The sequence below is a fragment of the Oncorhynchus mykiss genome, chromosome 21, assembly GCF_057628025.1.
Source record: "Oncorhynchus mykiss isolate SJ-2025 chromosome 21, ASM5762802v1, whole genome shotgun sequence".
Taxonomy (NCBI): domain Eukaryota; kingdom Metazoa; phylum Chordata; class Actinopteri; order Salmoniformes; family Salmonidae; genus Oncorhynchus; species Oncorhynchus mykiss.
In genome coordinates, this window is record NC_143042.1 from 21,062,184 (window position 1) to 21,088,134 (window position 25,951).

General features: G+C 41.0%; 1 protein-coding gene across 15 annotated transcripts in view; it reads left to right on the forward strand.

Annotated features, from left to right (window-relative positions):
- Positions 1 to 7,080: 7,080 nt before the first annotated feature.
- The window catches only part of LOC110500216 (dedicator of cytokinesis protein 4), a 147,546-nt gene continuing 128,675 nt past the window's right edge, over positions 7,081 to 25,951 (forward strand). For 8 of the 15 annotated variants that reach the window (XM_036957600.2, XM_036957603.2, XM_036957602.2 and 5 more), the window contains exon 1: positions 7,083 to 7,306. In XM_036957600.2, coding sequence (XP_036813495.2) covers positions 7,270 to 7,306 — 37 coding nt within the window. In that variant the 5' untranslated portion in view covers positions 7,083 to 7,269. Of the gene's footprint in view, positions 7,307 to 25,951 lie in introns of all 15 variants that reach the window. The other 7 variants (XM_036957601.2, XM_090214193.1, XM_036957604.2 and 4 more) reach the window with 1 other exon arrangement.

The following is a 25,951-nucleotide window of genomic DNA, read 5'->3' on the forward strand; positions in this document are numbered from 1 at the left end:
GCACTATAAAGGGAATAGGGTGCCATTTCAGATGCAACCTAGGTCTGGATAGCATTGTGATGTGTGTACCCATATGAAAAGAAATCCTATATGAAGACATACAGTGCCTTCAGAAAGTATTCTTACTCCTTGACTTAATGCACGTTGTGTTGTGTTACAGCCTGGATTTTTTCTCTCTCACCTATCTACACACAATACCCCATAACGACAAAGTGAAAACATGTTTAAGCACATTTTTACAGTATCAATACTGTGTCAATACTATGTAGGAGAACCTTGGCAGTGATTAAAGTATTTCTGGGTAAGTCTCTAAGAGCTTTCGACACCTGGGTTGTGCAACATTTGCCTATTATTCTTCCAAAATTCTTCAAACTCTGTCAAATTGGTTGTTGATCATTGCTAGAAACCCATTTGCAGGTCTTTCACTGTCTTTTCTTCGTAAAAAACTACAGTGTAGATTTGACCTTGTGTTTTAGGTTATTGTCCTGCTGAAGGGTGAATTCATTTCCCAGTGTCTGGTGGAAAGCAGACTGAACCAGGTTTTCCTTGAGGATTTTGCCTGTGTTTAGCTCCATTCCGTTTCATTGTTATCCTGAAAAACTCCCCAGTCCTTAACTATTACAAGCATACCCATAACATGATGCAGCCTCAACTATGCTTGCAAATACAGAGTGGTACTCAGTAATGTGTTGTATTAGATTTGCCCCAAACAAAACACTTTGTATTCAGGCCAAAAAGGTGATTGCTTTCCCACATTTTATGCAGTATTACTTAGTGCCTTGTTGCAAACAGGATGCATGTTTTGAAATATTTTATTCTGTACCAGCTTCCTTCTTTTCGCTCTGTCAATTAGGTTAGTATTGTGGAGTAACTACAATGTTGTGGATCCATATCACAGCCATTAACCTCTGTAACTGTTTTAACGTCCCCGTTTGTCATGTATTGTCATGTTGTGTCTTTCTGTCCTTTCCTTTCACCCTGTCTCCCTCTGCTGGTCGTACTAGGTTACCGTTTCTGTCCCTCTTTCCCCCAGCTGTTCCTTGTCTTCTCTGACTACCTCATTCACCCCTTTTCCCACCTGTTCCCTTTTTCCCTCTGATTAGGTCCCTATATCTCTCTCTGTTTCTGCTCCTGTCTTTGTCGGATTCTTGTTTGTGTGTCTCATGCCTGAACCAGACTATCATCGTGTTTGCTGCAACCTTGTCCTGTCCTGTCGGAATCTACCTGTCCATCTGAGCCCACGTGTGTTCATCATTAAAGAAACTCTGTTTGTTAATTCGCTTTTGGGTCCTCATTCACGCACCTGACACCGTTGGCCTCATGGTGAAATCCCTGAGCAGTTTCCTTCCTCTCCGGCAAATGAGAGGAAGGAACCCCTGTAACTTTGTAGTGACTGGGTGTATTGATACACCATCCAAAGTGTCATTAAGAACTTCACCATGCTCAAAGGGATATTCAATGTCTGCTTTTTTTTTTTACCCAGAAGGTATCCTTCTTTGCAAGGCCTTACAGATAAATGTATGTGTGTGGAACAGAGATGAGGCAGACATTAAAATATATATTATTGCACACAGAGTGAGTCCATGCAACGTATTATGTGATTTGTTAAGCAGATTTGTAATCCTGAACTTGTTTAGGCTTGCCATAACAAAAGGGTTGAATACTTATTGACTCAATACATTTCAGCTTTACTTTTGTAATTCATTTGTAAATATATACAGTATAATATATATATATATATATATATATATATATATATATATATAAACACAACTTTGACATTACGGGGTATTGTATGTACGGCAGTGACAAAATATCTACATTTAAAATGTAGGCTGTATTACAACAAAATGTGGAAAAAGTCAAGTGGTGTGAATACTTTCTGAAGGCACTGTATTAATGGGTATGTTCTGGAGGATTATGGTTTTATCAGGTATTACTTCTATAGAGCAGACTGGCTAATCCTTATAGGCTATTTGTGCCAGTACTGTAATGTAATGTGCTGCCTAGGTACAGTAATACAGCCAGCCTTCTCAGTACAATTAAGGCCTAAACTAAGGCCATCAGTTTTCAGAAGAAAGGTCTCCATTAAAATCCTTAGCACTAAAATAGGTACAGCACTAAAATAGGTACAGCCTACATTTAACCCTTTTACCGTGGAGCTGTTTTCGTGTTGCTTGGAAAGGTCAGATGCTGTGAGAGCATGGGGGACTATAAGGTTACAGTATATCTGCATTTTAGTCAAAATGTAGCTATTGGCATAGCATTTTTCTGTTCAATTCTCTCAACCTATATAGTACTATATAGTACTCCGGATTCATGTTGTTTAGTTAAACAGAATACAAGATAGAAATTGCGGACACTATTCAAACCAATGAGGGTTCGGAACTTTAAAGCCAATTATCTCAGAATCATCTTTTAGCAGATAAAGTCCCAAGCTCTCAACATGCACAGCTTAAATCATAAATGGGCTCTTTTCTGAGATATATTTAGACAGTTCTATCCTGTGGTCGGAAAAAGGAAATTGCCAACTGTTAGTCTGTTACAGTAGGGCAAACAGTATGATCGCCTTGGCAGACCAACACAGCATGATGTGAATAAAATGAAAGACAGAACTGCTGTAATACAGATAGAGTACTAGTCTCTTGTGATTACCTGATGTACTATTACTTAACTCAACCTTCCAGCAATGACAAAGTCAATCAACACTGAGCAGCTTAAATTTGCTGAATTATCAAGCAAGGTGACTGGTATGATGCCTGAAGGAATTCTCTAGGAGAAATGGAAGGACATGACAAGGACACTCCTGGGGAGAGAAGGAGACTTGAAAGGTTTGGTGCCATTTAAATATGTGTCACTGGCCATAGTCTGTCTCTACAAACTCATGGTAGAGTAGAAATGGTATGGTCTCTGTGGAAATAGTGAATAGAAGTATAGTATAATAGTATGAAAAATAGAGTAGAATAGAGTAGAATTCTAGAATAGTAGGAAAACACTCATCTTCATCTCTTTCCTTTCCTATCCTTCCTTCCCCTCTCCTCTCCTGTTCATTCTTCTCCTCTCCTCTCAGCCAGAGCAAATGGTTCTTCTTGTTTTATGAATTGTAGATGAAAAGCGATGGTGGGTGATTTGCAGAAATGAAGCGCTGAGTGATATTTCAGGGTTCTATCTGGGTTACTGGGTCTGTGTGTGGTTCAGTGTGGTTCAGCCTCAGACATCATCTCACTCTCACTCTCTCTCTATATATATATATATATAATCTCCCCCTCTCTCTCTCTCTGTCGCATCCTACGTGAACTATTCAAGCTATGTCACTGTGTCTTTCCAGGGACCATATGGCACCAAGCTGGGTCTAGGACACTGTGAGCCTGCAGTGTCATCTCGGTTATAGTCCACACAACCGCGTGATCAGTGGAAAACACCGTAACCCGACTGATCTTTCTCTCTGTTTGGTATTCTCTTCATCCTTTTTTTACTCTCTCTGTCCATCCTCGCTTCTCTGTTGTATTCCTCTGTTGACCCATGTTTTTCCTCACCATTCCTATCCCTGTGGTGGTGTTCTCTATCCATCTCTCTCCTTTATCCCCCATGTGGTCTCTCCATCTCTCCTCTTCAAAGAGCACTGGCTTACTCAGTTCACATGGGATACTCACAGTGGTAGAGGACATGCTATGTCCTTGTGAGACTTGATGCTTTGATAAAGCCAGAGATGCATTATATACAACATAATACATATGATGGCAAATACCAAAGGCATTATTAATCATTTATAAATCACCTGTTATAAATAAATAGTCAAATAGCACTTTAAATGTCTTCACTCATTTTTATTCATGTTTTTACTTCTCCCTGGCTGACCCGAGAGGTGTGATGGAACTACATGCATGGAATATATACATGGAATACATACATGGAACCGGCTAGACTTAAGTTTCCTACCCTTAATGAAAGAGCACTACCCACCCAGATCTCTTTTCTTTACAGGGAGGGAGGAAGGAATACATCAAGAAAAACTTTACCCCTAGTCTCCTCTTGTGATTATTTAATCTCAGATGGAGTTTTCCGTGGGCCCATCTCCATGCCCCATCGAGACATGGCAGAGACCACGGTGGCGTGTAGGGTGAACAACTTGTAACATGGCGGAAACACTGTATAAACTGTAGTCTAAACCCAGCCAGCTAGCTAGCTCAACCACCCATTTCATTTTTTTTTGTGCCAAACACACTTGCATTTACAGCAGTGGGGTGAGGGAAGCTAGGTCCATAAGGGGAAACCAACCAACCCACAGCTTCACAGTAGAACAGACTATGAGTGAGGAAGCTTATGTGCAGCTGTTTAATAAACAACATCTATGGTTTAAGTTGCAAAGAGAAGCAAACTACTCAGCTTGCAGCTGGAATTACTATTAGAGGCTATTTGAAAGGGGTTGGCGTTGCCTCTGAACTGATCTGAAACACAGAGTTGGAGGGAGGGAGGGAAACTGGGTGAGATTAGGAGGTCAGAGCTTTAAAATCATACACATTGACTAAGTTAATTGCAGGCATTATGTGAGCTACAAACCCGACGGTGCCTTGAATTTTTGTCTGTATACTGGAGTGTCTTGCAGTCCTCAACACACTCATGCATTATTTTTGTGCTCACCCTAGCAGCAGAAGAGCTGTAAGAGGACTGGAATGCATGTCCTGCAACAGCCTTCTCTTCCATGCCTGGCATGTGAAATATGGGTTATGTCAGCCAACACGTACACCATCTGTAGTCAATGCGCAACCTCTGAATCTGAAACACCCTGGTGCCACAACACTTGGGATCTCTAGCAATATCACTGTCATATTGTTAGACCCATAGAGATTCTATGATTTACTTATGCATTTTGTTTTTCATGTATATGTAATGGTATGGTTAGGCCATCCTTAGACCAGGGCCTCTCAAAGTTTTTGGACCCCTTTGGTGAAAGCAAATTCATCAGGGACCCCCTCATAATCAAAGCACAAGTGAGTGAGCTAAAACAAAAAATAGCATACAAGGAGTTCTACAATGACTTTGGCAGTGCATGTCAGGACGAACCCAGTCTTGGGCACTGGGAAATAACATTTTAAGGCACATTTCCTGCAATTCTACACATTTTGCCATGAGGCAGAGATAGAACCTTGCAGTTTTAAAGCTTATATTACAGTGCATTTTTATTATTCTTTTTTTATTGGGGAATTACAAGAAGTATTGCGTTGACAAATGTGATAATTGGTGGAGTACTGCGGATATCAATATCCCTGTGAGCCTCCCAGGCCTATGTTGCCCAGGGTTAACTGCACTCAGAGACATACAAATGGTATCCACAAGTTCAGGACTCTGGGGAACTAGGTAACGGGCCTTATTGCCAAAATCCCGAAGTATCCCTTTAAGAACATATATCGTAGATTCATAATATAATTGAATCTCTTCTTGTTTATTTATTTAAGTAGGCGAGTCAGTTAAGAACAAATTCTTATTTACAATGACGGCCTATCCCGGCCAAGCCCTGACCCGGACGACGCTGGGCCAATTGTGCGCCGCCCCATGGGACTCCCAATCACGGCCGGTTGTGGTACAGTTTGGAATCAAACCATGTTTGTAGTGACGCCTCTAGCACTGAGATGCAGTGTCTCAGACCGATAGGCCTATAATCTCCATTGATGGAGACCATGAGACATGGTAGGCAACCCTTTGACAAGGCCTACAATTTCATATTGGCCTTTTTCTCTCTCTCTCACTCAGACTGTCTGCCTGTCTGGCATAAATCTAACTAGCCTACTGCATCAGGCTCACATCTACCGATCCAATGACAAGGCAGTATTCCACAACTCAAGAATAGCAAAGCGTTCATGTATGTATTCATAGAGCCTCACAGTGGAGGTGTCATAATACCCATAAAACCTAGCGGTCAAACAGGGAAATGGTTCCAATCATTTATCCACCATTAATTTCCCCCCTAGGGGATTTTAGAAACACTTCAACTAAGGGCTGTGTTTCGTGTAGGCTTACCCTGGCATGAAGTTTTGATAAATATGTAAATCTCACTCGGACAAGGTGACTTTAATCAATATGTTTGTCACTATTTACTCTCAGATTCTAAATGCTAATTAGCATCACAGTAGACATCATGCAAAACTACAAATCCCTGCAAGCTCCTGCATGTCATTTCTAGCTAACACCTTTACAAACAGGCACTGTGTCAATTTAAAACATTCACAGAATTGTCCAATAAAAAAATGTTGCCAATTTATTGTTTACTACATTTAGCTAACGTTAGATAGTTAATGAAGAGATTCTTACCTTTGCCTCAATTCGGAAGTTTCATCCAGAACATCATGGCATTTGTAGTTCTTTATGATAGCCACATTAGCAGCTAATTAGCATTTCATTTTTGGGTGGTAAATACAGGTGAATATATTGATAAAAGTCACCTTGTCCAAGCGAGATTTGCACGGTCATCAAAACATCACACCAGGGTAAGCCTACAGGAAACACAGCCCTTATTTTACATTTTTCTAAGGGTGCATTCGTAAGTTCACTCTGGAGTGCCAGAGAGCGTTCAGTGTGCTCTGGGCGTTCGTAAATTCAGAGTGTTTCGCTGATCCTATTGTTCTGACCTCACAATGGCATTCAAGCACCCAAGCTAACTGGCTAAAGTTGGCTAGCTTGCTAGCTACTTCCAGACATAAATGGCAGAACACCTCACTCTGACCATTTTTCCGCCCTAGAAGAGCTGGTTAGGCTGTTTTCATGTTATCTAGAGCGTTGGTGACTGTAACTGTGCTGCTGGCTACAATTGAATTATGCTTTTTTGTTATTCTGCGCTCTGGCACACTCTGACGAGAGTGCTCCAGAGGGAATTTACGAGCGCACCCTAAAATCCACTATGGGAAAAATGAATGGTGGAAAAACAATTGGAAACATTTCCCTGTTTGACTGCTAGGTTTTATGGGTATTATGACTCATACTGTGGTACTCTTTTCATCCATGTATTCATCATGGCTTTGTGGGACTCTGAGTCCTTTTTTTTCTCTCAGTTTGTTTACGTCATTCGGTTTTACTACAAACCCCACAATGCAAAGCTCCTTCTCCTCTCAATCCAATATGAAGATACAGTAGCCGCTCTCTCTCTCCTGCAATCTGAACAATGACTTCAGAGCGGAGGAAAGGAATTCAATAGCCTAGAATGCGTTATACAGCACGAAATATCTGCATTGAGCTGCTGTTCTCACAAATTACTTTAATGTACCAATCGTAAATATGTGGATACCTACAGAACACGAGAAATACGGCGTCGGTAAGTTTATTGGTTATATGTTTTAGTTTATTGGTTATATGTTTTTAAAATGCGGCGCTCTCGTTTACACCAAAAAAATGTAATTAGTTTCAATCTAATAGGGAATATGCTGCTGTTTCATTTTGTTGCACACTATCGACATAACAACGACCACTTGTCTTTTATCTTGTAGTTTACTAACGGTTACTAACGCGTGCTTATTTCATTGGCACCACCACTTCCACGCATTTCACGAGTCTTTGCTCTTTCCATGCATTTGTAGGCTATAGGCTATGAATACATTATGGTTTTACAGCTATAAAAATGAACGCACCACGCATGACTCGGGGCAATGGAACCTCCGTGATCAGTGCATCTCTTTGCACTCTGTGCCCGCTTAATCGCTTTGTTGGTTGTTGTTACATTGTGTCTGATAAATGAATGGAAGCAAACAAAATACGATACTCTGTGCAAAGCATTTATTTAACACTTTATATGCGTGTATTGTGTTTACTCCTCATTGAAAATAAAATAAAGTGTCGATACATTTAAAAAAAACAAAAAAAAAAACGTTCGAATGGAACATTGTTTGTGTTTTTGGCATTCGGAAATTCCACTGAACCTTCAACCTTGTTTATCTAGTCTCTCTCAGTGAAAATAGGGAGTGAAGCTGACCTCCTAGTGTGCATTGTTCTGAGCAGCATGGGTGTCATCACCACAGATAAAACGTTGAAGTGAAGCAAACACAATGCGAGTGAAATATATGCCATGGGATTAAAAAAATAGTGCTATAATATCAAATCGAAGTGCAGGATATTCACTGTGCGCCCACATTCTGTCAAAACATCCTATTGAGATGCGTTCCCTTATTGACCAAAAACAGTGTTGCAAAGCATATTTATTGGTTGAAGGAGTGCATGTTTGGGATGCTTTATTCATCCCCTAACTGCTTGAAATCTCACCATTGCAGAAATATTGCCATATTGTGTTATGTGGGCCTATCAGTCACACCTCTAGGTGCCTGAAGGCCTACCTTGTCTTGACCTGAAATCATTGGAACACAGTCATTCACTGAACCAGAAACTGGCCTCTGCCCCTGTATCTGTTACAATTGGTTTTTGGTCACTAACTGGCCCTGCTCTTTTTTTCCCCGGGTGCGTGCATGTTTTTCTTCCCTCCCTGTCACAACTGAGCTAAGAAGCCTTTGGTACTGTATAATTTAAAGACTCAAGTTAGAACCCGGCGCTTGCGGTTGGATGCATTGCCTCATTTCACAATGTCAACCTCTTTCTAAGTTCAGTCCATGGAGACAGGTGGGAGGAGGGTTGTATAACATTCAATGTATTCTCAGTGCTTAAATGCCTTCATTGTCTTAAATTGCAAGTGAGGCTTTAAGTGGATTAAGCAGTCTTGATCCTATTTTCAATAAGACTCTTTTAATTAGCTCAGATTTAGAGCCTGTGGTTGGGTAGTAGGGGACTTCCTCCCTATGACGGTGGTGATTCTGGAGAAGAAAGACTGTTTCCTTCTTGTGCAACTCTGGTCATAAGCCCGCTGTTGTCTTTAAGTGGACAAAGAAGCAACAACACAACGTTGAGTAAATGTAGTGATTTGTCAATGTTTTGTAACTCAGGTTAAGCTTATGCACACATTGTTTGAAAATGGACAAAGAGTGCAAAAGCAGCATACAGCAAATGCCATTTGGATATATGTTAATGATGTAGAGAGAGGTTTGATGGATGAAGACATAGCCCTATGTAGAAGTACTGTAGTTGATCGTTGGTTGTTTGTTTGGATGCTTTGGGCTGCTATGTAGGTTAAGTGGAGAAATCTGCGGAGTTCAGAGAAGACCATGTGTTTTCATCATCAAGACTCGCTCCCTTGTTTATAAATTCCTCCTGCCTATCGGTACACAGGGTGCTCCTTCCATTGAATAGGTTTTTACTGTGTTTACCTTTTACTGAAACAGGTAGTTGAGGTAAACATACATTTAGGCCTTTCAGTATGTTTTCCTGCGTCTTTAAAGTCCTTGTCACCATGGTTTTGGGTCATTGGTTTTGAATGAGCAAAAAAAATCCCAAATAGAATGCAGACATTCATTCGTTTGATTCAAAAGGATCCCGGCGCGCGGAACACATTGCTATTCTACAGCTATATGACGCCCAACCAGCTAATTACCCTCTGTGATCATCGTTGATCACGATCACTCACTGAGGCTCAACACAGAATGTTATTTGAGAATATTCATGTTTCAGTGAAACAGCTGTCTTCAAAACCCTGGTTTTAACCGTTTCACCCCCGGGGTCTTTAGTCTCAAGATGTATGGATGTCCATTAGGTCTTTGATGTTCCAGTGGCATTGATATAGTAGCCGGCTGTATTTGAATATGATTGATATAGTATGCACTGCAAATGTGATATCCTTGAGGTCCTGTCAGTGAACATTTTAACCCCCTTTAAACCAGGGCTGGCTTCCCAAAATGGGTTGAGGTTCTTGGATCCTTGGTGCGAACCATTTGATCTCTCGCCACAGAGTGAAATTTAGAATTCCAGCTTTTAATTGGGAGGTATTGGGCTTTGATGTTGATTTGCCTTATGCATGGGAGGAGAGCCAAGGAGGAGGAGCGCCCTCTATCTAGCTACCATTGATGAAATATGAATGGAGTCCAGCAGAGGAAGACAGTGCAGCATTAAGACTCCTATTAGTGCACCATTTAAGTGACTACAGGTTTGTAACCATAAGCAGGGGTGCTGTAAAATTGGATTCCTAATGGACATTGAGTCTACGGTGGCGTTGCATTCTGCCAAGAGGAGAGATTTTCATAGCAAAGAGGGTTGGAATGTATTTCAGTTAAACATGAGGTGGGAATTTGAATAAAAATGTGTACATTGAGAAAGGATGGTAGACGAATGGAATAGTAGAACTGAATGTGGAGAATATTTTCACTGGAATTCCCACATTTGGAAAAATCCACTGCATCTGGTTCCTTTTGAACACTGGAATCCTGGAATTTTCAGTGGATTATCCACCAACACACAACAGCTAACAATGTAGCTTCACAGCCTTGGAGAGAGAACATTGCCTCTGTTTCAGGAGATTGTATTTGCTGCACATGGTCTTAAATGATGATTAACAGGAAGAGAAGGGGCCTTTCTCTCCTTGTTAAGACTGATATTGCAGCCAATCAAGCATGTCATTGCTCATCATAATTTAATGAGCTGCGTTAGATCGTGTGAGTGTGTGTATTGAATATAATTTTCCAGCGAGCATTCAAACAAAATACTTTATATTTAGCATATAACCACGGCCTGGTGTTTACTTTTGTAATCTCAATGTTTACCCACAGCAGCCTATGGAAACACATAATTAATCCTCAACATATAAACACCCTCAAGCGAATGATAGAATAACAGAATGGAGTGGTTGGGTAGTGAAGTGCTGCCCTTGAATGGCCCTGGCCCTTGTGCAATGCATGTAGTAGAGTGGAGGAGTTTGAGGCCTGCTATGTAGTGGGGGTCTGTGTCAGGCCTGGGGCTGTCCTTCTCCCCTGGCTGCTGTCGCCTGCCCCCCTCTGGGGGGATGTCACTGGGCCGAGGGGTGGGTGGCGGGCCCTGCCTGGCGGCGTGTGTCAGGAGGCCTTATTGTTGGACGTACCCACCCTACCCAACACCCCCTACCCCCGTGGGATTAGCAGGTTGTTTGGCAGGGGGAACGGGGCCTGTGGTCCCATTCCTTCATTATATTACACCCCCCCCCCCTTCCTCCTTAATGAACACCGCCCCGGGGCACAGGGAGGCGTGGCCCCACAACGCCACCCCAGCTTGTAATTGCTTCTTCATCCGCTCCCCTCTGCTGTCTTCATCCATTAGGCTTCATCTACTAGCCGCGGCCAGGCCAACACAGGCAATCATTTAGGGATGATGATCGCTGGAGGGAGTTGCCCTAGTCAATATTGGAACTCCCTGGTGAATTAGACAGGCACAGTGGGATCAGAGAGAGAGATAGCGAGAGGGGGGGGGGGGGGGGGGGGAGGGAGAGGGATGGGGAAAGGGAGGGAAAGAGGGAGCTAAACCTCTGACATGTTAGCCTAGCTGGTGTTAGACAGGGGCAACTAGCCATGTATATTTTATTCCTCCACTCCAACAAAATATTTTTGTGTTTATTTACAATGACAATCATGCATAACACCTTATCAATTTAACATGGTTGGTGAATACTAGACTGGATTGAAAAATGCTGCTTTTAGCCTGTTTGTGCTATCCCATTACTGCAGCTCTATTTACTTTCAGTTGAAAATACAAGAAACGTCACTCTATCCCATTTATTATATAAAAACACACAGAAAAAAAACACTGCTACTTTCCGGGTCTTATTTCTTACAAAATCAGCATGTTGACCTTTTCACCCCCTGTGGCAACGCAGCCCAACAACTGGACTGAGAGGGCATCACTATAGCTACATACTGTACATAGTACATGCATGTATGTCCTATTAATGTATTACTTAATGTACATTAACATGACACTACTGTGAAATAGACATATTTAAAGGACAGTGCTGTGAAATAGACATATTTAAAGGACAGTGCTGTGAAATAGATATATTTAAAGGACAGTGCTGTGAAATAGATATATTTAAAGGACAGTGCTGTGAAATAGATATATTTAAAGGACAGTGCTGTGAAATAGATATATTTAAAGGACAGTGCTGTGAAATAGATATATTTAAAGGACAGTGCTGTGAAATAGATATATTTAAAGGGCAGTGCTGTGAAATAGATATATTTAAAGGACAGTGCTGTGAAATAGATATATTTAAAGGACAGTGCTGTGAAATAGATATATTTAAAGGACAGTGCTGTGAAATAGATATATTTAAAGGGCAGTGCTGTGAAATAGATATATTTAAAGGACAGTGCTGTGAAATAGATATATTTAAAGGACAGTGCTGTGAAATATATATATTTAAAGGACAGTGCTGTGAAATAGATATATTTAAAGGACAGTGCTGTGAAATAGATATATTTAAAGGACAGTGCTGTGAAATAGATATATTTAAAGGACAGTGCTGTGAAATAGATATATTTAAAGGACAGTGCTGTGAAATAGATATATTTAAAGGACAGTGCTGTGAAATATATATATTTAAAGGACAGTGCTGTGAAATATATATATTTAAAGGGCAGTGCTGTGAAATAGATATATTTAAAGGACAGTGCTGTGAAATATATATATTTAAAGGGCAGTGCTGTGAAATAGATATATTTAAAGGACAGTGCTGTGAAATATATATATTTAAAGGGCAGTGCTGTGAAATAGATATATTTAAAGGACAGTGCTGTGAAATATATATATTTAAAGGGCAGTGCTGTGAAATAGATATATTTAAAGGACAGTGCTGTGAAATATATATATTTAAAGGGCAGTGCTGTGAAATAGATATATTTAAAGGACAGTGCTGTGAAATATATATATTTAAAGGACAGTGCTGTGAAATAGACATATTTAAAGGACAGTGCTGTGAAATAGACATATTTAAAGGACAGTGCTGTGAAATATATATATTTAAAGGACAGTGCTGTGAAATAGATATATTTAAAGGGCAGTGCTGTGAAATAGACATATTTAAAGGACAGTGCTGTGAAATAGATATATTTAAAGGACAGTGCTGTGAAATAGATATATTTAAAGGACTGTGCTGTGAAATAGATATATTTAAAGGACAGTGCTGTGAAATAGATATATTTAAAGGACAGTGCTGTGAAATAGATATATTTAAAGGACTGTGCTGTGAAATAGATATATTTAAAGGACAGTGCTGTGAAATAGACATTTAAAGGACAGTGCTGTGAAATAGATATATTTAAAGGACAGTGCTGTGAAATAGACATATTTAAAGGACAGTGCTGTGAAATATATATATTTAAAGGACAGTGCTGTGAAATAGACATATTTAAAGGACAGTGCTGTGAAATAGACATATTTAAAGGACAGTGCTGTGAAATAGATATATTTAAAGGACAGTGCTGTGAAATAGACATATTTAAAGGACAGTGCTGTGAAATAGATATATTTAAAGGACAGTGCTGTGAAATATATATATTTAAAGGACAGTGCTGTGAAATAGATATATTTAAAGGACAGTGCTGTGAAATATATATATTTAAAGGACAGTGCTGTGAAATAGACATATTTAAAGGACAGTGCTGTGAAATAGATATATTTAAAGGACAGTGCTGTGAAATAGACATATTTAAAGGACAGTGCTGTGAAATAGATATATTTAAAGGACAGTGCTGTGAAATAGATATATTTAAAGGACAGTGCTGTGAAATAGATATATTTAAAGGACAGTGCTGTGAAATAGACATATTTAAAGGGCAGTGCTGTGAAATAGATATATTTAAAGGACAGTGCTGTGAAATAGATATATTTAAAGGACAGTGCTGTGAAATAGATATATTTAAAGGACAGTGCTGTGAAATATATATATTTAAAGGACAGTGCTGTGAAATAGACATATTTAAAGGACAGTGCTGTGAAATAGATATATTTAAAGGACAGTGCTGTGAAATAGACATATTTAAAGGACAGTGCTGTGAAATAGATATATTTAAAGGACAGTGCTGTGAAATAGATATATTTAAAGGACAGTGCTGTGAAATAGATATATTTAAAGGACAGTGCTGTGAAATAGATATATTTAAAGGACAGTGCTGTGAAATAGATATATTTAAAGGACAGTGCTGTGAAATAGACATATTTAAAGGACAGTGCTGTGAAATATATATATTTAAAGGACAGTGCTGTGAAATAGATATATTTAAAGGACAGTGCTGTGAAATAGATATATTTAAAGGACAGTGCTGTGAAATATATATATTTAAAGGACAGTGCTGTGAAATAGATATATTTAAAGGACAGTGCTGTGAAATAGATATATTTAAAGGACAGTGCTGTGAAATAGATATATTTAAAGGACAGTGCTGTGAAATAGATATATTTAAAGGACAGTGCTGTGAAATAGATATATTTAAAAGCCAGGGTTTTAAAAAAGGGGTGATATTAGCCTATTCATTGTTCTGCTTCCCCTCTGAGTGACTTCATGTATTCATTTCAGGCCTATAGGGCCTACTTATTGAACTGGACCCTATATTTAAACCATACTGATATAAATCCTACTTTAGGTACATTGTAATGAAGTAGCCTTCCTATTCCAGAAGTCTATCTACTGTATGGTCACCGTGGTTTCCTTGATACCAATCTGTGAACCCAGTAAGAGGTTAATGGGGCATGAATTCCCAGTTCGTGCTCATCAACACTGCGACAGCGGAGGTGTGTGGGGGGGGGGGGGAAGGGGGGGGGGGGGGGGTTGGAAGAAATGACAGGCTGTCACCAGCGTTGTCAGGAACGAATGCTATATTCACAGACGACAATCATTGGGATTGATGTGTGAAAGGAACTATTGATGCGTTTTGAGTTTTTGGTGCACATGCTCATTTTTAAAAGGGGCAAAAAAAGAACAGATTCCCTAAGAAATTGATTTCCAGGGGTGTTGAGTTATATAGTGTCCAATGGCTGTGCCATCTCAGTCTTGCTGTATTGATCATGGGCTCTGCTTGTGTCTCAAAATGGCACCTTATTCCCTTTAAAGTGCAATACTGTTGACTAGAGCGCTATTTGCACTATAAAGGGAATATGGTACCATTTGGGTCGCAGCAGCCATTGAGACTCTGTCACCCACACATCACACCAGTCACCGTCTGACAACCTCTTGTTCTCAGTTATTAAAAGGGACAATAAGAGGTATGTTATTCATGCATTATTAATGCTTTATAATGAATTGTCATTGTTGTGGTTGCGTTGTGGATGAACCAGGCTTTTATGTGCGGTGATGCTTGTGTTAGAGGTGTTAATACATTATGAATGCCTAATAAAATGGGTTGTTGTGGTTGGTCGTACGAAGGTTGAACCAGGCCTTTCTATGCAGTGATGGTCCTGGTTTTGTTCGAGAAGGCTCTCTCCTCTTGGCAGGCAGAAAACATGTCAGTGTCAGGAGTGGGCAGGGAGTGGGCTGTTTGCAGAGATTGGAGGTTACTCTCCCCCATATCTTCTTATCTCAATCTCTCTCTCTCTCACTCTCTCTCTCTGTCTCTCTCTCTCTCTCTCCTACTCTCTCTCTCTCTCTCGCTCTCTCTCTCTCTCCTACTCTCTCTCTCTCTCTCTCTTTCTTTCTTTCTGCCTGTTTCTCTTTTCTCTTTCTCTCTCTGTCTGTTGATCTGTCTGTCGGGTGGTTCTCTCTGTCTCTCTCTCTCTTTGTTATTTTCTCTCTTTACCCACTGCTCTCCATATCCGTCTTTCCATCTGTCTTTTTTTTATCTGCTCTCCTCCCATTTGTCTATTTCGCTCCCTCTCTTTTGTCTCTTTCACTCCTTCTGTTTGTCCATTCTTCCTCCTCCCCAGACACTTCCGTAATGTTGTTGTGGTCTCTCTAGGGCAGAGAAACAGACGACAGAGGATGGTAAAATAGTAAAACCTCACTGGATCTCTGTGTCGTGTCTACCTCTTCCACTATCTCTATGCATTTACCTACAGTATGTCCCCGTCTCCCCATTCGGCTCCCCAAATGAATATGGATGATCATATCTGGGCATGGAGCATGTTGCTGCTGCTATCACAAGACACACAAAGGCTTCCGTTGAGTACAGAACCCCACCACTGAGCTGGTGCCTGGCCACAATTAATTTAGGTGTTCATCTACATGAAAGAGATAGAGATCACTATCACCACAGTTGGTTGTAATCAAAGCGTATAGAACACTGTCTCTGTCTGTGTCCCAATTAAATTACACCCTATTCCCTATGTAGTGCACTACTTTTGACCAGAACCCTATGGGTCCCCTAGGATACCATTTGCGACGCACAAACTCTCTCTTTCTGGGTTGTGTTTTGTGTTGGTAAAGTACAATGTATCAGGCCAGATGGCTTTAATGTTTCCCTGGCTCTCCATGTCCTTGGCTCCTGTTTTGTCTGTGTTGTTGAAGGGTGATGTTTGAATGCTGCTCTGGCTCGGAAAAGCAGAAAGTATGATCCATCATCGTGGTATGATTGTACTCTAGGCTGTTCTGCTTGCCCAGCTCTCATCACTCTTTCATGTGAGTGATAATGATGTCTCTCTCTCTCTCTAAGCATCACAACTATTATTTTACCCTGCTGATTTAAAACTCTTCCCTCTCCCTGTCGCACGTACAGTATGAATAAAAACACTGGGCTGCCAGTGTTTGACTTGATACTACCTGAGCTGCTAGTGAGGTGTTACATTTCCATTCCGTTAGATCAATTCACACAACACACAATATACTGTGTTAGTTTTCCGTTCACGTCACTTGCATGCACACACACACACCACATGAATCAGCTCGATGCGGCTGGGCAGATGATGGTTTGACCTTGGCTGCTGTAAGCCATCATCTTACCTGTCAGTGTGTGTGTGTGTCGACCGAATATGATTTTTCAATACCGATACCGATTATTGGTGGACCAAAAAAGCCGATACCAATTAATTGGCCAATTTTTTAATTTTTTAAATGTATTTGTGATAATGACAATTACAACAATACTGAATGAACACTTATTTTAACTTAATATAATACATCTATAAAATCAATTTAGCCTCAAGTAAATAATGAAACATGTTCAATTTGGTTTAAATAATACAAAAACAAAGTGTTGGAGAAGAAAGTAAAAGTGCAATATGTGCTATGTAAGAAAGCTAACGTTTCAGTTCCTTGCTCAGAACATGAAAACATATGAAAGCTGGTGGTTCCTTTTAACATGAGTCTTCAATATTCCCAGGTAGATTTTAGGTTGTAGTTATTATAGGAATTTATAGGACACATTGTTTTTAAAATTACATTTTAATTTCACCTTTATTTAACCAGGTAGGCTAGTTGAGAACAAGTTCTCATTTGCAACTGCGACCTGGCCAAGATAAAGCGTAGCAAATCGACACATACAACAACACAGAGTTACACATGGAATAAACTAAACACACAGTCAATAATACAGTAGAACAAAAGAAAACAAAAAATCTATATACAGTGAGTGCAAATGAGGTAAGTTAAGGAAATAAATAGGCCATGGTGGCGAAGTAATTACAATATAGCAATTAAACACTGGAATGGTAGATCGGCAGAAGATGAATGTGCAGGTAGAGATACTGGGGTGCAAAGGAGCAAGATAAATAAATACCAGTATGGGGATGAGGTAGGTAGATAGATGGGCTGTTTACAGATGGGCTATGTACTGGTGCAGTGATCTGTAAGCTGCTCTGACAGCTGGTGCTTAAAGCTAGTGAGGGAGATTTTTGCAATTCGTTCCAGTCATGGGCTGCAGAGAACTGGAAGGAAAGATGACCAAAGGAGGAATTGGCTTTGGGGGTGACCAGTGAGATATACCTGCTGGGGAGCGTTTTCCCTCTATACCATTTGTATTTAATTAACCGTTGACTATTGGATGTTCTTATAATCATTTTAGTATTGCCAGTGTAACAGTATAGCTTCTGTCCCTCTCCTCGCTCCTCCCTGGGCTCGAACCAGCAACACAACGACAACAGCTACCACATCGAAGCAGCGTTACCCATGCAGAGCAAGGGAACCAACCACCCCAAGGCTCAGAGCGAGTAGCGTGCGCTAGCCAGCCATTTCATTTCGGTTACACCAGCCTCATCTCGGGAGTTGATAGGCTTGAAGTCATAAACAGCGCAATGCTTGACGCACAACGAAGAGCTGCTGGCAAAACGCACGAGAGTGCTGTTTGAATCAATGTTTACGCGCCTGCTTCTGCCTACCACCGCTCAGTCAGATACTTAGATACTTGTATGCTTGTATGCTCAGTCAGATTATATGCAACACAGGACACACTAGATAATATCTAGTAATATCATCAGCCATGTGTAGTTAACTAGTGATTATGATTGATTGTTTTTTAATAAGATAAGTTTAATGCTAGCTAGCAACTTCCCTTGGCTTACTGCATTTGCGTAACAGGCAGTCTCCTTGTGGAGTGCAACGAGAGAGAGGCAGGTCATTATTGCGTTGGACTAGTTAACTGTAAGGTTGCAAGATTGGATCCCCCGACCCGACAAGGTGAAAATCTGTCGTTCTGCCCCTGAACGAGGCAGTTAACCCACCGTTTCTAGGCCATTATTGAAAATAAGAATGTGCTCTTAACTGACTTGCCAAGTTAAATAAAGATTAAATAAAGGTGTAAAAATAAAATATGTTTTTTTATTAAAAAAATCGGCAAATCAGCACCCAAAAATACAGATTTCCGATTGTTATGAAAACTTGAAATCGGCCCTAATTAATCGGCCATTCCGATTAATCGGTCGACCTCTAGTGTGTGTGTGTGTGTGTGATCTGTTTCCTTGCCCTGCCTGGTTCAGGGTCTGGCTCAACACACACACACAACCACAAAGCACACGCACATCCTCCCTCAGGTCCTTTATATCCTGTCTTGAACATCCACAGACAAGCCAGTTTAACTTCATGTTAGTTTGACATTCAAAGGGGTTTTATTGTAATTCACTGTTCGTCCATGGCTGTTTTTCACCCAGCAAAAAGCTGAGTGGGTATTTAGACCAATTGAAAATCATTTTATCCTGGTGCGCTGGTTGAAATGGCTTCGTTCTCCTTAAAGTGAGTAGGCTACACACATGGTACTTAACAATCTACATAGGTTATTCTGTCACACTCGTTGATGGAAGGATCGGATCAAGGCGCAGCGTACTTAGAGTTCCACATGCCTCTGATTGGGAACCATACCAGGCCAACAAATAAATAGAAAACATAGATTGCCCACCCTAGTCAGACCATGACTTAACCAAATAGAGAATGAAAAGGATCTCTAAGGTCAGGGCGCGTGACATGTTCAATGTTCCCAGTTGGCTTCGAAGAGACCAGAATAGAACAGTGTATTCTGCCATATTCCCAGTCACCTTGCCATGGTTAAATGTGGTGGTTCGCACTTTCAGTTTCATACGAATGATACCATCTATCCACTGTTTCTGGTTAGGGTAGGTTTTAATATTCACGGTGAGTCCGACCTCTATACACTTTATGAAAAACAACGTTTCAGTGTATTAATCCAAATAATTTTCGCAAGATACCCAGAACATATCCCAGTCCATGTGATCAAAACAATCCTTAAGTGTGGATTGCGATTGGTCAGCCCATCGTTGAATAGTCCTTAGCACGGGTACTTCCTGTTTGAGTTTCTGCCTATATGAAGGGAAGAGCAAAATGGAGTCATGGTCAGATTTGCCCCGAAAAGAGGGCGGGGGAGGGCCTTGTAAGCATGTCGGTTTGTTAGCTGTGGTCGAGTGTTCTACCCACGCGAGTACAGTCAATATGTTGATAGAACTTCGGCAGCCTAGTCCTTAAATTTGCAATGAGTCGTTAAACAATGAGTCGTTAATCATGAAACACACACCTCTGTCCTTCTGCTTCCCGGAAGAGATATTTATTCCTGTCTGTGCGATGAACTGAGAATCCCTCTGGCTGGATTGATTTCGACAGAATAGACAGAGAGACATGTTTCCATGAAACAAAGTATGTTACAGGCCCTGATGTCTTTCTGGAAAGAAATCCTTGCCCTGAGCTCGTCAACTTTGTTATCGAAAGACTGAACATCAGCAAGTAATATACTCGGAAGCGATGGGTGGTGTGCACGCCTCCTAAGTCAAACCAGCAGGCCACTCTGAGTGCCTCTCCTCCACCGGCAATGTTTTGGGTCAGCCTCTGGAGTCAGTTTAATATCCCTGGGGAGAGCGAACAAAGGATCTGCTTCGGGGAAGTATTCCTGGTCGTAATGATGTTAGTTCTCTGATATCCAATAGTTCTTCCCGGCTGTATGTAATGACACAAAACATTTCCTGAGCTAATAATGTACAAAATAATACATAAAAAAATGTTCGTAAGTTTCGTAAGAGGTAGTCAGCTGCCATCTCCGTCGGCGCCAGGTTCCTCCAATCCTCAATGGGTGTTCCATGCCATTTTGGGAATTTCAGATTCTCTCCGACTGCCTAGTTTTTATTTTGGGGATTGTTAGTTCTCAAAGATGATCTTATTAAAAAAAAATCTATTGCTCTATCTTTTATATTTTCTAAATACTTTGTCTGGTTTTAGTCATTTAAGTTTAAACTGAAAACGTTTTACCATCCCGAAAAGTATTGATATTGCCACTGGGTGGTAGAGGTTTTGCCTAAAAGAGGCTGTGTTTAATTTATTGAGTTGACTATACCGCCGACTGTTACCCACTCCACTTAGTCTCCTACTTAACCTGTCGTTTGGAGCTTTTTTCTGTCTGCATGTTTATCCAACTAAACAGAAAGCCTTTAAACCATTAAGGCGGAAACCAGAATTCTGTTAGGCTTTTCCTGAATAATAATAACCCGGTTCTCTCTCAAGTTGTTTGTCTGGGGACGCTGTGTCTTCTCTTCCTCCTCCTTCTCATCATTGATTGAATGGGGCCTTTTTTGCATTCTTTCAGCGTCAACACCAAAGGTTGGCATTGCAAAGCATTCTGGGATGCCCCTTTGTTTCCTGGCCTTTTTACTGGCTGTGAGGATTCCTTCGATTTATTCATTAGGCAGCTTTTGTATCCTTGTCATTTAACAGTCTTTGTGTTACTCAACCATGACCTATTAATTTCAAAGAAGAGTGGATTGAAGTTGTTTGCTGAATATTTTCTTTTATGAGTAAGAAGTAACTTATTGAGTAAGAAGTAACGTATTCAGCAGTGGCTGACCCAGACTGACATCCCTGTCTGGCCTCCAGTATTAGTAAATACTGTACTGAGTTGCCTCTGGTCTGGCATTTCAAGTTCATACAGTACGTGGAGTGAGGGTGTAGTCTAGATCATATCTCTGTACTGTGCATATCTGATAAAGAATCCAACATGACACTTTTTCTTCACAAGGTAACTACACCAAGAAGAAGCTGCATATCTCTCAGACAGGTTACAGTCCAGTTCAAACGAACCTCAGACTGGAGTCATTCCTAGGGCTGGTGTCTCTTTACACTTCACTTCCCTACCGATGGGCCACTGAAACCAACTGCAGTGGGACGGCTGCTAGTGAAGTGGCCCGCTTTGCCCACAAGCCCTTAACCCCACGACCCCTTTCCTCTCTCTCATTCCTTTTCATCTCCACCTGGTCCCTTTATTTGACTCCTTCACTTCCCCTCAGGGGTGAACATTTAGTCCTAAGTGTCTGCTGCGAAGTGCAGTTCAGCAAAAAGTCTGCGTAATGTATACCCTTTGTGTGGGCGAGTGGGCTGGAAAGGACTGTGGCAGTCCCGCTGTGAGAGCTTTTGTGTGGGACGTTAATGCAAAGTGTTCATGTGATGACAGACGGAGACCTGGGGCTATAGTCAATGCAGCAGGAGAGGGAAGAGATACTGTATGCACAACACTGGAGAACACTTAGCCTCTATACAGCCACCTTTCTGTGTGTCAGTGGATAGGGCACAGGAGGTTTGGAGAGAATGAGAATATGGTTGGTTCCCATGCTTGAACCTACACCAAAAACAGCATTGGCTTGGATAATCAGCGAGCATTCATACTTTATAGTCTGAGTACAATTCTCCATTTGATGGCAGATGCCAAAATGTGTATTTTCATCTTTCAATTTTGTCATCTTGAATAAGTCAATAAAATGTGACTCACCACCTGGATTTGGTCTTACGTAGCAACATTTGAAATTGTGTTTTTTTACATTTGATAAAGTAGAGACTCAGCGCTACAAAATTGTATGTCATCCACTGCATTTTTTGAGGAACAATGTGGAAGTAATTCTGCTTTGAAAGTTGATAAACTTTTGAGAAAATGGCCTTTAAATGTTTTGGTATTTTAGTGAAGAGCTCTTCTTTGTCTACACCCATTCAGCATCGTTCTCACCCTCTTAAGCTTTAGCCCCACCCATCTCAATTTGCTCTCGGAGCGTTCAGAGCGCACACTCGACGTATGGATAACATGAAAACAGCATTACCAGACTGCTGGCAACAATTTCATTATGCTTTTTTGCAGACGTTTACTGATACCAGCCTTATTCAATGGGTGTTGTACACTTTAGCTTAAGATATGTACTGTAGCAAGCTAGCTAGGTAAACAATGAACATAGCTAGGTAAACAACGCGTAAGGTCACACACGTCACATAACGTTAGCTAACGAGCTAGCCAGCTAATGTTAGCTAGTTAAACAACAATGAACATAGTGCCAAATCATGTCGTTACTACGCTGCATGAATATACCGGGAGCTAACCAACCAGGTTCAATGTTAGCTAGCTAACATTAGGCTCTAACTAACAAAGCAAACAGCTCTGGGATACGAATGATAATGTCAGCTAGGGAGCCAGCCAGCTAACGTTAGCTAGCTAGTTAACAGTACACTTTAGCTTGAAATTAAACCACTTTCTGTCAAAATTAGAAATGTTTAATATCTGAAAATGTAGCTAGCTATCTTACCTGTATACATCATCATGCATGATGTCAGGGATTCCATGCCGCGGTTGCCCTTAGTGTGAAGATGTAATCCAGAGACAGGTGTTTTCTCCATCTCTTTAGATACAGTGCCTTGCGAAAGTATTCGGCCCCCTTGAACTTTGCAACCTTTTGCCACATTTCAGGCTTCAAACATAAAGATATACAATTGTATTTTTTTGTGAAGAATCAACAACAAGTGGGACACAATCATGAAGTGGAACGACATTTATTGGATATTTAAAACTTTTTTAACAAATCAAAAACTGAAAAATTGGGCGTGCAAAATTATTCAGCCCCTTTACTTTCAGTGCAGCAAACTCTCTCCAGAAGTTCAGTGAGGATCTCTGAATGATCCAATGTTGACCTAAATGACTAATGATGATAAATACAATCCACCTGTGTGTAATCAAGTCTCTGTATAAATGCACCTGCACTGTGATAGTCTCAGAGGTCCGTCAAAAGCGCAGAGAGCATCATGAAGAACAAGGAACACACCAGGCAGGTCCGAGATACTGTTGTGAAGAATTTTAAAGCCGGATTTGGATACAAAAAGATTTCCCAAGCTTTAAACATCCCAAGGAGCACTGTGCAAGCGATAATATTGAAATGGAAGGAGTATCAGACCACTGCAAATCTACCAAGACCTGGCCGTCCCTCTAAACTTTCAGCTCATACAAGGAGAAAACTGATCAGAGATGCAGCCAAGAGGCCCATGATCACTCTGGATGAACTGCAGAGATCTACAGCTGAGGTGGGAGACTCTGTCCATAGGACAACAATCAGTCGTATATTGCACAAATCTGGCCTTTATGGAAGAGTGGCAAGAAAGCCATTTCTTAAAGATATCCATAAAAAGTGTTGTTTAAAGTTTGCCACAAGCCACCTGGGAGACACACCAAACATGTTTGAACTTTTTGGCAACAATGCAAAACGTTATGTTTGGCGTAAAAGCAACACAGCTGAACACACCATCCCCACTGTCAAACATGGTGGTGGCAGCATCATGGTTTGGGCCTGTTTTTCTTCAGCAGGGACAGGGAAGATGGTTAAAATTGATGGGAAGATGGATGGAGCCAAATACAGGACCATTCTGGAAGAATGCAAAAGACCTGAGACTGTGACGGAGATTTGTCTTCCAACAAGACAATGATCCAAAACATAAAGCAAAATCTACAATGGAATGGTTCAAAAATAAACATATCCAGGTGTTAGAATGGCCAAGTCAAAGTCCAGACCTGAATCCAATCGAGAATCTGTGGAAAGAACTGAAAACTGCTGTTCACAAATGCTCTCCATCTAACCTCACTGAGCTCGAGCTGTTTTGCAAGGAGGAATGGGAAAAAATGTCAGTCTCTCGATGTGCAAAACTGATAGAGACATACCCCAGGCGACTTACAGCTGTAATCGCAGCAAAAGGTGGCGCTACAAAGTATTAACTTACGGGGGCTGAATAATTTTGCACGCCCAATTTTTCAGTTTTTGATTTGTTAAAAAAGTTTGAAATATCCAATAAATGTCGTTCCACTTCATGATTGTGTCCCACTTGTTGTTGATTCTTCACAAAAAAATACAGTTTTATATCTTTATGTTTGAAGCCTGAAATGTGGCAAAAGGTCGCAAAGTTCAAGGGGGCCGAATACTTTCGCAAGGCGAAAGTGGAGAGCAAACCTTATGCAGCTCCATTACACGATACTTTAAAAAAAAGTACCGTTCAACAGGATTTCCAACACAGACTGACCAGCTCAAATAGACAGAAGCCTTCTGTATGCCAGACCAATCCAAACTCCTCTCTAGGCATGTCCAGCCCACTCATTATCTCAGCCAATCATGGTTTTATTTATTTTTTATTTAACCTTTATTTAACTAGGCAAGTCAGTTAAGAACAAATTCTTATTTACAATGATGGCCTACCCCGGCCAAATCCTAACCCGGACGACGCTGGGCCCATTGTGCGCCGCGCAATGGGACTCCCAATCACGGCCAGTTGTGATACAGCCTGGAATCGAACCAGGGTCTGTAGTGACACCTCTAGCACTGAGATGCAGTGTCTTAGACCGCTGTGCCACTCGGGAGCCCCCAGGGCGAAGGTGAGTACCTTTAGAACTCTACAGATATTTTCTCTCCCACGCACCGGGAGAGAACATTGTATTACCTGGTATTTACATGGTAACAGTGTCACTATTTTTTGTCCCTATTCAATTCTATGGACCCTCTCCAGAAGATACAGTAATAAACAGTATGAATCTTTCTGGTTAATACTGAAGTCAAAGGCCAGGATAATAGCTTGATGATTGGATTGATATGAATCGGAATCCAGGCCATTCTTTTATTTATTCATCAATTTACCTAAGGAATGTCCCCACTCCACTCCAGACATCCTCATCAGCACCTGCGGTGGTGTTTAAATCTCTCCTGGTTGGTTTTGACCTGGAGTCGCGCCATGATCCTCTTTGATGTTGGCCCTAATGCAGTGCGAAGGCTACTGCATCCCTCCACTCACACCACCAGTGCCACCAAGAAATAGGCCTATCCTATCAACAGGACAGCAGCAGAGAAGTGCAGAGGCTTCCCCTGAATGGATCCCCCACCCCAAGCCCAGTCAGTGTAGCACAGCTCTGACAATAGGCCACACAGCAGCCTGTCACCCTGCCAGGCCGGATCCTACCTGCAAGACTGAGAGGATTACAGAGAGAGGGGGGGGGGGTCTGAGCCATCTGTAGCCCAGTGTTGGGTTTCATCCCCAGCTGGATCTGTGGATGAGAGGCTTGTGATGTGTTGCACATATTTGAGTGTGTTGGAATACAGAGCGACAGAAAGTAAGTTAACCACTTCTGTCAGTTGATCATCAAGGCCTTGTCCTATGTGGATACATTTTGCAGCTTTTAAAAAAAAAAAAAAAAATTCACCTTTATTTAGCCAGGTAGGCTAGTTGAGAACAAGTTATCATTTACAACTGCGACCTGGCCACGATAAAGCATAGCAGTGTGAACAGACAACAACACAGAGTTACACATGGAGCAAACAATAAACAAGTCAATAACACAGTAGAAAAAAAGAAAAAAAGAGTCTATATACATTGTGTGCAAAAGGCATGAAGAGGTAGGCGAATAATTAAAATTTTGCA